We start from the raw sequence: 14,072 nt of genomic DNA, 5'->3' as shown, positions 1-14,072 counted from the left end.
TTGTTTTATTGTGGTAGTATTGGTGCATTGTGAGTTCGCTTTGTTCAGCTTTTAATAAAGCTATTTTTGTTGCATTAGTTACTTTATAAATTCGTGTTTGAGCTTTTATTTATTTTTGAATTTTTTCACAACTTTTAATTTTTTGTTTTTTTTTTCTTTACCTTGCTGCTTCACTAATATGCTGCAGTATTTTGTTTCAGCCGCGTTAAGCACGTTTCCGCGATGGTTACAACTTTTTTGCTGCTCTTGGTGCTGCTTTGGTTTTATAAGCACGCTTTTTGTTTTTTGGTCAGCAACTAACAACGGAAGTAGAAAAAAAGGCGATGTCGCAATTGTAATGAAAATTTTCAACAGACGATCCACTGATCCAACAAAAGCAACAATTTTTGCTACCTTTGTGTGTTGTATTTTTTATTACTATTATTGTGTTTTTTTTTGTTAAGGTTATTCGGTTTCAGTTCATTGTTTGTTTTGTCCAATAAAATTTGTTTTTTGGTATTTCTTGCTGCTGGCTGTTGGCTAACCCTTAAGACATTACGCTCGTTTTCACTGTCTTAATAATCTCATTGCGTAACCTTTTTTTGCAGTTGCCGTCGTGCACGGATCGAACAAACCTGACTGAGCTGAAGCGGCAAACGAGGGAGCAAATGTTTTCGGTTGCATAATGGGTACTTATGTAGTTCAGAGGCACCCAAAGATTTATTTTAAGGCATACAAATATGAAGGACTACTTCTGAGCCTCCGTCTTACTCAAACTCTTACAGAGCTCCAGCTGATCCTTCGCTATGCAGCACTATATTGCCTGCCTCACGTTTGTCTCTATCTATGCAATTTCTGGATGTGGTAGTGCACCCAACTGCTTTTCCACATCCATATCTAGAATTTTGGTAACTGTCTTGCGCATGCAGTTCTCAAACGTTGTTGGCCACACTAAATCGAAACAATTATTTATGAATTGTTGATCGTGTTGTTGTTGTTTTTCGTGTAATGCTTTTCGCAGCCGTTCGCGTTCGCGTTCAGATTCGCGTTCGTTTTCGGANTCCACATCCATATCTAGAATTTTGGTAACTGTCTTGCGCATGCAGTTCTCAAACGTTGTTGGCCACACTAAATCGAAACAATTATTTATGAATTGTTGATCGTGTTGTTGTTGTTTTTCGTGTAATGCTTTTCGCAGCCGTTCGCGTTCAGATTCGCGTTCGTTTTCGGGTTCAAATTCAAAAATACTATTTTCATTATTATTCAAATCGAAAAGTAGATTTAGGTTTGTTGCATCGTTGAAAAAATTACTTTTATTTATGCATTCTGCCGTTTCTGGTCCAGTTGCTGTTATAGGTAACTTAAGCAACTCGGAGAACGAGTTCCCTGCTGTAGCAGCCAATTCGCTGTTGTTTGTGCCTAAGTAGTTGTTGTTGTTGTTGTCGCTAGCTGTATCTTTCGCAACATCAATCATAAAATTTAAATTGTCAAACTTAAACACCAACTCGTCACAATTTACGATGGCGGCGCTATCGATGCCACTATCTGCGGAGAAATCACTGCTGCAACGTGAATAGGCGCTTTGTGAGCGTATTGCTGCTCCTGTAAATTCGTTCGACAGCTCGCTACCACAAGTTTCAATGAGTTTGCGCGAAATCTCTTTGATGCTCTCAGTCAACAATGCATCTGCGGTTGCTGGTAACAAGGGCAGCAACGTTTCGGTCCCACAGCCATACATTTGCGCAGTTTTCATTGATTGATCAGCCGCAGATTGTCGCACATCCAGTACTGGTTCGTGGGTTGTAGCTAAAAGTGGCGTTAACGCAGTGGAAATATTGTATGTGCTCTGGCTGAAGAAATCGTCCGCAATGTTGATGCCACTAAGTATGTCACCATAACCCGAGTCATTTGAATCGCTAAGGCAACCATTCGTTGTTGTTCTTCCACCAAATACTTCGCAACCCTTTTCAGTGTGTTTAGCCACATCTCTATTGCTATCCAGACAATTACGATTAGAGCCAATAACGCCCACACGATGAGCACGAGAAAGTGCGGTTGAAGGTGAAATAGCGCCATCTGTCAGCGGCGCCGACGAACAGGAGGATGATGCGGTCTCAGTGGAGGAAGCTTGTGATGAAGACGACGACGAAGATGACGAGGAGGAATGTGTACGTATCGAGGCGGCCGATGAGTCAGAGAGCGAGCGCCTCAGAGGGTAATCCCAAATTGAACGTAGCGGATCACAGTGCCGACAAACACAAATACTGTGCTCATCTCGTGACGCATCGCACTGTTTATGTCTGATTCCACTCACACAGCGTGGGGACTTTAAGCACGGCGATGGTAGTATACCTCTGGGTTTGTAGTCAAACAGTGGTAGATTTGAGTTAAAAACGTGTGTGCTGTCAGCATTATCCATTGGCTGCTGAGTACCAAGGTAAAAGTTTATAAATTTATATAGATTTTCGTTAGAGTCCTGGTGCGGATACAAGTACGATTTATGTTGCAGGCGTTGCAATTCTTGTGGCTGTCTTGACATCAGTTGAGATTGCTGCATATTCAATGCCGGCATTTCTTGCGAGCAGTCCCTGGCAATTTCCGAAGTTGCACCAGAAGCAGCGGCTGCATCCAGTTTCAGTAAAACGGCGTTAGTTGTGGGCTTACGATCCTTTTTACGTCGTTTTCGTGGTTTAATTATGCGTGGTAATGCAGTGTCTCCAGCCTCGGTACTGTGTTTAATTGCCTCTGAGGATGCCGTGCTCACTTGTGTTGTCTGTGTTGTACTCTCTTTTCCGCGAGTACTTAGAGCGGCTGGAGCTGAGTGTTGGTAACGCAATGTAGCACGAGAAGCTTTCTCAGTGTTTGACTTAACCGCTGTTCCGACCGAGGCCATCTGGGCATTTAGTGAACAGTGTGAAGACGCTGCGGACTGAAAGGTATTAGAAGTGCTGTGCGTCATTGGCCATTTTGGAGCAGCACATTGTTGTTGTTGCTGATACTGCTTATTCAGTAGTAAGGGTGCACCTTGAGCATGTGCAGCTAGTTGGGAAATATGCGAGCAACTGACAGCGTTTGCGCTACGCGCCATATAAAGACCGACACAGGGATGCTGTGGTTTATAGGTGGGATCGATGCCACCAACAGCTGATAGCTTTTGATGGGGTCCAGGCGAGCGAGACAGCTTGCGTTGAACGCGTTGTCGCTGGTTAGCTGCGAGATGTGTGGTGGAATTTGAAATGAGTGGTATGCCAGCGCATTCATTGACGCGTTGTTGGTTAACTATCGATGTTGATGCTAGCTTGGTAAAGCTGGCTGAATGCGGTGGTCCCGCTGACGACGCGCCAGCGCTTAATTGATCTGGCGTTGGTCGGGTGTGAGGTGTATTTGCAGACAGGTAACCACTAAAAGGATGAGCGCCACTAACGGTGGAGGTGGACTGCAAAACGCATTGGGATTTTTGGGGAAAATGCGTTGATTGATGTTTTTGCTGTTGTGGGCTGCATTGGTACTGTTGATACTGGTGTTGTTGGTGCGAATGGGACTGTGGGGCTGCTGGGATTAGTTGCTGCTGCTGTTGCTGGCCATGGCTTTGTATCAAAGCTGGCGGCTGTGGTGCCACAAAAGGTATTCCTTGATGACGACCATTGGCAGCTGCTTTGCTCGCGTTTGACGGATGTGGCATGGCATTATAAAGGCTTTGTGGTGGAAACCACGCGGTAGGCGCTTGAGGCTTGAATTGTTGTTGTAGGGAAAAATGCTGTTGTGAATGAATACGATGGATGTGGTTTTGTTGCTGTTGCGCCTGCTGATGATGATGTGAATGCGGATTCGAATGTAAATTAGCTCCAGGAGGCAAAGGATATACTTGCAAATTCCTTACACTGGCAGCATTTGCAGCGTTTTCTAGCGTACAACAGCCGCTACTGACATTGGGTCGCATAATCTTTCAGGTATCTAGAACATATGCTTCAAGGGATAACTAAATGAATTATCAAACTTTTTAACGCGTATTTAATTAACAGGACATTACATGCGAAAACCGATTTGTTTTTGTTTTTTTTGCGAAAATTCGTTGTTTCTACGTTTTAGGGTTTCAAGATAGCATCAAGGGCGGTACAATTTGTTTCATGTCTTTATTGCGTGCACGTTTCAAGGTCCACCGATTGAGTCCACTGGCCAACAAATTTTAATTAGCCGAAATCGTAACTAACGAATATAGCGCGATACGCACAAAGTCACAGCAACAATGAGCGTTGCTACTTTAATTGGAGGTGATTTTCTGCTTTAGTTATTTTTATATTTCATTGTTTTTTTTTTTTTTTTTTTAATTTTCTTTGGCCAGCATAATTACCGCAGCTTTATTTAGAATAACGAGTGATACCAAAAGCCAAAATCACTAACAAAAGTCAGCACTGCCACAATTACGACATCAACACTGCGCAGTCGCAACAGTGAATGCTAAAGTGCACACATTAATCACCAATTGAAATGCACTGATTCACGGGCAGGTAAATAATTTTATGAAAGCGAAGTTTTCCCAAAAACACAATTGAGTAAAAAATCGATTTCTGCTTGCGTTTTCTTGTCAATTTCCATTGAACATTTCACAAATTCCTCTCTTACTTCGACGCATACAACGAACTCACGAAAATTTCGTATATCCGTGCAAGCGTACCAAATACAAATTGATCCGTATACGACAACCGCTTTCGAGCCCAACTCATCGAAGACTAAGCCACTAGCTTCGAGTCAATGTTGCGACAAGCCATGACCGGTTGTTGCCGCTACCGTTGCTACGTACCACCGCTTTTTCGGTTTGTACAAGTATTACCAAATTGTGGCGCAACTCGAAGCGGCAAAGCCAACAACAAGTAGCAACAAATACAAAATGCGATGCGATTGTTAAGCCATCGATGGCACAAAGCTTTTCTTGCCAGCTGTAAATGTTGAGAGAGCTGGCATGGAAGAACGCTTCAATGCAAAGCTTTGTGAGAGTTGCTCACACACATGTACATATATTTACTTATTTCCCCACTCAATATAGTGCATGGAATGTAAACTATTCACTTTTTCATGCCCTCTATATTACTCACTTTGCTCAGCGCGCTCAGAGCTTAAGACGATCTATAGTCAGCTCGTACCTTGTCAGTGCCATTGACTTCTTTTCCAAAGCTAAACTTCAACCCACGGCTACTCAACTACATACGCGTACTTAATAAGCGCAATACTTGTATGCTTGCCATGGTAATCTCTTCAGCACTATGCTAAAGTCCATCAGAAGCTTTTCATGTCGAGGTCATGTACAATGGGTTTTAATACTCGTACCAGTCTTGTCTCGAAATTAATAATTCACGAGTGTGGAATAATACGACTAATTATGTAAGTATGTCTGTATTAGTGGAGTAGTTCTTGTTACAAACGCGTCATTGCACCTCTCTTCACTGCGTCACTGGCAAAGTGGAGCACGCACGACGGATGTTGTGTAGATATGGATGTATGTATAAATGGGCATATATGCGCAAGTGCTTAGAGCAATGTACCATAAGCTACATTGATCAGATTTGTTTGCAGTCATTGCTGAAGGTTCTTACATGATGCTCGTCATGCGTTGCAGGCCTTGTCGCTGTTCGATTTACATATTAAGGTGCTCCAAAATTTTTGTTTGCCAAATTCAATATGCGTACTCTCTTAGTTTTTGCATTTTTGTTCTAAATTATATATAAATGAAGTTTTATTGACCTAGAATCATGACAACCCATGCCGACTAAGCTAAAAACTTGTACTGAAATTACTCAACCTTGCGACAACACTTCTCATACATGAAAAGTTCTAGGTGACCCAAGGTGGCATACGATCCGTAGCGAGGATCATCTAAGCTGGGATCCTTCATGAATCCCATTCGTGAACGGAATGCTTTAAATACCAGGCGTACTTCAGAGAACAATTATGGATAGAAAACGAAAAGCGCCTCTCAAAGTAGGCAGACGGAAGCGAAAGCCACGACTTAATACAGGTATGGAACCTTCAAAAAAACAAAGCTCAGAACGTAGACACACAACCGGTGCAAGCGCATTCACCAACATTAATACGATGGTAGTTCAAAGGCTAGTTCCTTTCAAAAAGTGAAAGAGCTCTCCTGTAGTGAGATCACCACCTAGCGAATATTCGATGGACACACGACCAGGTTGATGACCTACGGTAAGAATATGGACTTCACCAACGCACACCTCCCTAATTCCACGCACAAAGTCCGCCGTACCGACCGTACCGGGATGATAGCATGGAGTCTGGACTCGAACTTTTGCTGTCATAGTAAAAGATCGGAAGAATATAGATATCAAAAATGTAAACAATGAAGAAGTGAAAATTCCATAGGCCATGGGAACAACGAACATTGACAAGTGGGAACCTTATCATGTAGAGACGCTGGCTGATTCCAAGGGTACATAAAGCTTATTGCCTGTGATCGATAAAATAGTCTAGACAGATAGGACTTCGAAACCCGAAGTCGGTAATACGACCATAAGAGCAAAGCATCTCCGACTTGGTAATTCATATTTTTGCATTTTTCAATAGAAATGTTTCCCTCCATTTCCGAAGGGATGGACTTGGGTCGTCTATGTCACCCAGTATATGTAGCCACACAAATATTTGGCGTTCCCATTTTCGTCAAATGTTCGGCCGAGCTTCTCTTCCAATTTTTGGTATGCGTCTTGATGATATAACACAAATGGAGCGATTTAAAGTTTTACCCTGACTTCGACCGGCAAATGGCTTTTATCAGAAGTTTTTTAATGGCAGAAGTACAACGTCTCCTAGGGACAACGTCTGATGCATTTTAACGCCCAGAATCTTGGTACCAATCCGAAGTGCGGAATCAACACACTAACCACCTTGGTTGGGTTCGAGGTGTATCTAAACCTCAGCCGTACTTTGGGGCCGGCGTCCGGTTGCAATGCAACTCGCCAAAAATAAACCGTCCATCTGTCCATATAATACCCATCCCAGATAAATCCCTAATGCCAGAGTACATCAGGCATTCACAAACAAAGTTTGGTGGCATCCTCGCTCTGTTCACTACATGCGCTATACTCTGAATCGTGAAGATTCCGTTTATGCAAAAACTCGTGGAATGGCCCATGTCCACTCAAAAGAAAGCCCAGACTCAGACAAAATCTGAAATCCGGGTTTTCATGGGCATAATTAATATCCCGAATGTACTCCAAAACATCGAATTGGTCCTGATTTAACATCGAACGGTTTTGGTTGTTCCCGTACATCAAGGATAAACTTCGCGGAAGCTGTTAACGCGTTCAAAAACCATGTTGCTGACGTACCGTCTTCATTGCGGCAAAAAAGTTTCAACAATTGGTTTGAGCGTATGCATGAAGAATATCTTGAAAACCAATAAGACCAGTTTTATAGAGAAAATATTTTTCTTAGCTCCGTTCCGGTATTTTATTTCGCTCCGACCTCCGCTCTTGCTCCACTCCCGCTTAGTGATGGCATGATTAATCGAATAACCGATTATAATCGGTTATTTTCATTCGGTTAACGATTTAATTGTATCGAAATTTTCCTTTCAATTAATCGAGTGATAAACCGATTAATTTTCAAAATAATCGAAAATAAACCATCGGAAATTGACTACATCACACAACAATGTATGAATAAAAATTACGTAACAAAAATTGGAACTCTTATCACTCAATAATATTAGCAACAACAAAAGTCTCACTCCATTCAGTACATACATATGTTACTAGTTGGGAGGTCTTTTACATTCTCGTATTCTGCAAACTTTTAAACGATATTTTTGCAAAAAACCACAACACGAGTTTAACCTAAGTAGCTACTAAAAAATCACAACGCATGTATGCATATATTTTCATTATAATTTCCAAATTCGGTGATACCGTATTTTCTTCGTTTTTATATGGAAGAAAATAAGCAACACCGTTACAAAAAAAAGGATAAAAATCTTTGTTTTTATATGGAAGAAAATAAGCAACACCGTTACAAAAAAAAATGATAAAAATCAATGGTAAGTGCCAGATACTTCAGTCTTGCAATTTTTTATACAGAAATTTAATGGGCTACAAAACTACTAAAAATCTTTCTAATAAATCTAATTAAAAAGTTCGAATTTTTTGTTATTTTTTTTTTAATATTGCATAAAGTTTGACATATTTATATTTATACGTTTTTTTGCAAAAGAATAAACTATATTTAAAAAATAACTAAAATTAAATAACAAAAAAAATCTCGTGGTGCGCTATAATTTTTGCACAGATGTAAGTCAGTTTTATAACTTATAAATGGTTTGTATTAATTTTCGATTTTAATCGAAACGACCGATTAATCGGTTAATTTCTTACGATTAATTGGAATTATTAATTGAATCCTTTCGATTAATCAATAAACGGATTAATAGATTATTAGATTTTTTTTGCCATCACTACTCCCGCTCCCAATAAAAAAACTTTTTTTAAATTTGTTTATTTACATATCGAGCCCTAACCGCCAAAAAAAGTAGGCGAAATCTTTTTGAAAATTTTCTGTTTGACGCAGAAATGCATCAAACTCTTCTGCATTCAAAAGGAAATTAAAAAATTTGCCAAGTTAATTAAATAGAACTGAGATTTATTTAACACAATTGTTTTAATGGCAAAAAAGTGGGTCAACTTGTCAAATAAGGTTAAAGTATTTTATAAAGCATATTCACATTAATCGAAATTCGCGAAAATTCAACCAATCTCAAAAATTTGCTTTCAAAAATTTAAATTTTTTAATCAGATTTTTGAGAAAAGTTTTGGGCATGTATTTTTTTAAATTCCAGTATAATAAGATGCAAGTTCGATGTTGTGCATCTTCTTCGATATAAAAATACAAGTATTTTAGAACATAAATAAGTATTTTGTCTGAATGAAAATACGAAACGCCTCCAACCAAAACAAAATTCTCAAAAAGCAGCGCGAAGTTTGAGGCACTTCAAGCGTTCACTTTTAGTACTGAAATTGAATGAACTATAAAACTTCATACCAAAAAATTGTCTGTCAGCCTGGTACACCGCATCCATGTTTTAACCGCTGAAGGCAGAAAAGTTTGTGAATCAGTGGGAAATAATATTCGTCGCAGTTATCAAAAGTTTCGTGTTGCATACAGGAGTATTTGTATAATGAAACCGGTCAAAATTCAGATTTATCAACTTTGATAAAATTCTCTTTAAACATCTTCTCAAGCTATATAGCCGATCTATCAGTTGGCAGGATTTTTGACTACGTCAAATAGAACATAGCCTTTCTTTCTGCGCTTCCATTAGCATTTATTTCTTTCGTTATAATGCTTTTATGGACTATGGAGAAAGCATGTACCATAATTTATATTCTTTTGAATTATTCGGGCAATATTCTTTTATAGGGATATATTTTGGATCCTTGACTATAAACCTCTGTTATAAAACTGCGAAATAAAAATAGCTACTACCCTGCAGGGAAGGCTGCTAGCTATGAATTAGAATTCTACCAGTTTGCGTTTCAGCCCAAATAGTTCGCGTTCTATCCTTTTTTAATGTTAGCAACGGATATTTTTAACATTGCGATGTCCTACGAGATGTCAATTACCAAGCTATGCATCAGCATCTACTAATAGAAATACTAGTACCACCATAACAGTTGATGTGATAGTTTGCCAATTCACCCCCCGTGATGATGCGTGCTCTCCAACAGTCGCAATGCTCGATAGAGCAAAGCACTCGCGTGGTATGCCTGAGGTCCCAGGTTCAAGCCCAGAAAATTTTTTTTATTTTATTTATTTTTAATTTGTTTTTTTTTTTATAGCACGGTGCATAGGCAACTGGCTGAGTGAGTGGGATCGTCGGTTCGAGGCCTACTGAGAAAAGTCTGATGAGGAAATGTAGTGATTTCCGAAATAGGTATCACTTCTACCATTTTTTCAAATTATTGTTGCTTTTCTACAATAAATTTTCATTAAAAAACGGTCTCGAGCTCAATAAAAATTGTTGAATATTATTTTTAATTTGTTTATTAATTTATATTTTTAATTTAATGGCCTTATTCATAAAAAATAAAGTAGCTTTAAAAAAGGTTTATAAACTGAAAAATGTATGAAAACGTCATTTTATAAAGCTCTTTAAAGCTACTTTATATTTTATGAATAAGGCCATAAGGTTTTTATTGTGATTCCTATATATACATATTTTTTTTAATTTATTTTTTTTTATGGCACAAGCATTTCTTCCCATATGTTTGTTTTTTTTTATGTAATGCAACTAGATTTTCAAATTTGTTATTTATATATTTAAATTTAAATAATTATTTTTACTTACATTGATTTGACTTTAAAAATATTTACCACCTCCAAGCGCCCTCAAACCTACGATCTCAGAACCATCACCAATAGTCTTCACGTGATGCCTCAGCCGACATTTGTAAGAAAAGCAATTAATTGCGTTTTATTTAAGGCTTTGCCAATTCAAAGGCAGATGTCGCTGAACGCTTGAGTTCTTCGAAATTTTCAAACTGGTAGGCACATACTAGTTAATGAACTAGTATTTTTTCTAACTGGTTTGGCTTTTCACTGCAGGTTATTTCTTGTCGCCGCGTTGAAATCTTAGCATTTTACGGATGTCAGAGCATCTGATTGGGGAAACAATCTATCCCGTCAAAATTTAAATGAGAACTCTTCGTACTTTAAACACAAAATTTGAAGGCAAGGGTAAACATTTTCTATATTCTTTTGTTCTTTAAATCCTTAAATCCTCTTTGCAAAGGTCATTTGATTTAGGAAGAGCAATAAATGTCGCTTGGATATTACAGCCAATACTATAAAAGTTGTCGTTGCTGGATTTCTGGATGAAAAAAAGACAATGCTTATTTAATTACTTTACTTATTTGAAGTTGCATCCTGCCGGTTTTCAGTAATAAACCGTTTTTATGGGAAGAAAACGGCTTTAACTTCAACAAAACTAATTAATCTAACCACCAGATATTGTCTACATACATATGTAAATGTAAGTATTTACGCACGCCTTCGAACGTAGACAAGTTTGTCTCGTGTTACAGCAGCTTGCGGCACTCTAACAGTGATTGAAATGTTTCGCAAGGAAACTTTCTCTTTTCGCTGTTCCTACGCAATCAGTCAGGCTAACATAGCAGACACAAAAAATGAATGACCAAAAGTGCGATACGAAGCAAAGCAAAAGTAAAACATGCCCGCACCGCAGTTAACAAATGGTTACTGACCGCCCAATCCAGCGACAAGTGCGTCACAGCATATTTTTATATGTGTGTATGTGTGAACATTTTCCAACCGGCTTCTGGAGATGGCACCTTTCTACGCTAATGGCTGGACATGGTGGCTAGTTTGTGACCACAACGGTCATAGTGAATGCAGAAAGTATACGCACTATATGTATGTATGCACATACATACATACATATGTATTTACAATAAATCTTATGCTGAACATTAAAGAAAAGTGATCATGAAATAATGTTACAATTTGCAACAAATGCGACAGTAATGATACAAAAAAAAACAATAGCAATAATGCACGAACATGAGGGTATCTAAAAAGTACTAGTGTGCTGAGACCAATGGTTTCGTTTTCATTTCGGTTTTTTTTTTAAGCTCTGGGCGCTTAGGACGATATGTAACCGTAAATTGCGACTCTTCCTCCTTCATCGTTTGCCAAATTAATAAAATGTATATAGCGCTGAGTGTTTATTGAAACTTAGATCCTGGTAAGGGAATAATAATCCGGTACATATTACAAAAGCAAAAAAGTTCATGTAATCTATATAGTACAAGTCGTGAGTAGGGAGGTTTAGCTTTGAGGAGAACTGATTTCGGCGTTTTGCCATCTCCAGTATCATATTTCGCTTGCCAGAATCGAAGCGATTTATCAAATTTTCGTTAGACTTCTTCATTAACGATTGGTACAGTTTTATTGTAGTTTTTATCCCTCTAATGACACAATATCCGAAGTGAAAGATTAAAAAACTTGCTGTAAGTTTCAGATGTTTTACATTACATACTAATTATTTCTTTAAAAATTACAAACCTTTTTTTTTTTATAAAGCCAAAAGAAAAGTGTAGTGTGGCTAAGGAAGAAAGTACAAACTAGTATCTACATATCGTTGCCTCAGTATAGAAAGGTCCTACCTAACATTTTTGTATTTTACAGAGCAGTTATAAAGCTTTATAAAAACCAAAGATCCACAGTTGCGAATTTTATCAAAGCCCTGGTTTTCATTAAACACTGAAACTAAATTAATAATGCAGCAATTATTTTTACTCACTCTTGTGCAAAGCAGGATTTTGAAAGAAAATGAGTTAGGGCCTTTCTATATTAAGGAAACGATTTGTATATTTTGGCCCCTTGAATAGAAAAAACAAACACCTTAGATCTCAATTTGACAAAGTGACAATAGGTAGGTGAGCGTTTAGGTGAATTAAGTATTTCTAGAGTTTTTTGAAATACCATTATATATGTTATATGTATACTTTTGGTCTTAATATATGTTGGGTTTTCGAATTTCTCATGCTGAGAAACATTTTTTTGTTGCTTTCAATAAAATTTGGACGTTAAGTGGTAGACAACACGTCCATTTGCACCATTTTAATACTTGCTTTAAAGATTTTCAGAATATTTATATTTTTAACTGTTGGATTAACTACCAATTTCATTTGATGTTGCCATTTGAAATTAATTTTAATTTTTTTATTTATCGTGCCCTTCAAAATGAGAATTAGGAATTTTAATAAGTTTACGATTTTTGACAACCAAAAATTATGAGTACAGGAGGGAGAAGATGCTAATGCCGAACTTCCCCTAGGTATTAAAATGACAAAAAATGTATGCCATTAAAAAATGCCACATGGAAACAGATATAATGACAATTTTGCGAATACATATAATGGTATGTTTTAATACTCTACATTGTCATTAAAAAATTTGTGATTTAATGCCTAGTGGAAATTCAGCATAAGGCTATAAGCTACTTAAAAGCTCAAAGGGCCATAAGTAAGTACATATTGAACATTTTTGCTGCTCATATTTCCGAACGACTCTAATAGAGTTTATTTAAGTCACAAATTTTACATATTACCAATAGCGGCCGCTTTGTTGTGGTGGTAGGCTGTGCACGCTTCCAATCCGCAGGGTCTGGGTTCAAGCCCGGAGCAAAGCAATATCGCAAAAAAATATAGACAAAATGTTATTTCTTAATAGTGGTCGCCCTCAGGCAATGGCCCATCTCCGAGTGTATTTCTGCCATGAAAAACAGCTTCTCATAAAAATAAAATCACCGTTCGGAGTCGGTGTAAAACTGTAGGTCCCTCCCTTTTGCGTGGCAACAACAAGGCGCACGCCACAAATCGGAGGAGCAGCTCTGCCAAACACTCTAATCTATTATTATATTAATAGCAACAAATATGAGAGCAGCGCCAAAATAAAGAAAGGCGAGGTTGAGAAAACAATTGAAATGAACAAACCTAAAAAGTGTACAAACTGCCAAAAAAAAAGTAGAAACCTAAGTTCGCTCGAAGTCTAAGCTCACATACCCGGCTCGGATATTCTTATGTTTTATCGTGCACTTCTCAGAGTTTTCGTAATATGTAAAGAAAGTAGGCGTGGTTATTGTCTGACTTCAAAAGTTTTCGACGTCTCCCTTACGTAAATAAAAGTCATTGTGTGCCCAGACTAGGAACAATCGATGAAGCCATTATTGAGGTATACAAGCTTTTGCTAATATTAGGGCTATTCGCGATCCGGTGCAAATGGCCTAGCATCATTGCATTGCAAATTTGTATTGCAAATTATTTGCAATACACAAACAAAATACACGCATTTGCATTTGTCATGGCTTGGCAAATTTGCAATACCGAAAATCCATAGCATAAAAATGCTATGCATTGCATTCATAAACAAAACCAAAGCTGATGCACAAAAATTGTTTTGCAAAAGCTTTGCCATGACAGTTTAATAAAGGTCGCTCACAATCCATGGCATATTTCTGCAATTGCATAAATTTGTCAGCTCTTATACACCGAATCGCGAATAGCCCTAAT

General features: G+C 38.1%; 1 protein-coding gene across 1 annotated transcript; it reads right to left on the bottom strand.

Moving 5' to 3' along the window:
* Window positions 1-488: 488 nt before the first annotated feature.
* On the bottom strand, window positions 489-4,831 carry LOC108369945 (uncharacterized). The gene is made up of 2 exons (XM_017625171.1): window positions 1,210-4,831; window positions 489-1,038 (listed from the first exon to the last, which is right to left on the bottom strand). The coding sequence occupies exons 1-2, from the start codon at window positions 3,917-3,919 to the stop codon at window positions 824-826; spliced, it is 2,925 nt and encodes a 974-aa protein (XP_017480660.1). The 5' UTR covers window positions 3,920-4,831; the 3' UTR covers window positions 489-823.
* Window positions 4,832-14,072: the final 9,241 nt, after the last annotated feature.

Source organism: Rhagoletis zephyria, unplaced genomic scaffold, assembly GCF_001687245.7.
Source record: "Rhagoletis zephyria isolate East Lansing unplaced genomic scaffold, Rhagoletis_zephyria_1.1 Rzeph_scaffold_03924, whole genome shotgun sequence".
Taxonomy (NCBI): domain Eukaryota; kingdom Metazoa; phylum Arthropoda; class Insecta; order Diptera; family Tephritidae; genus Rhagoletis; species Rhagoletis zephyria.
This window is presented reverse-complemented; position numbering and strand designations above follow the sequence as displayed.

Bases quoted from the DNA above. Each gene is read 5' to 3' on its own strand.
- LOC108369945 (XM_017625171.1), bottom strand. From the start codon at position 3,919: ATGCGACCCAATGTCAGTAGCGGCTGTTGTACGCTAGAAAACGCTGCA.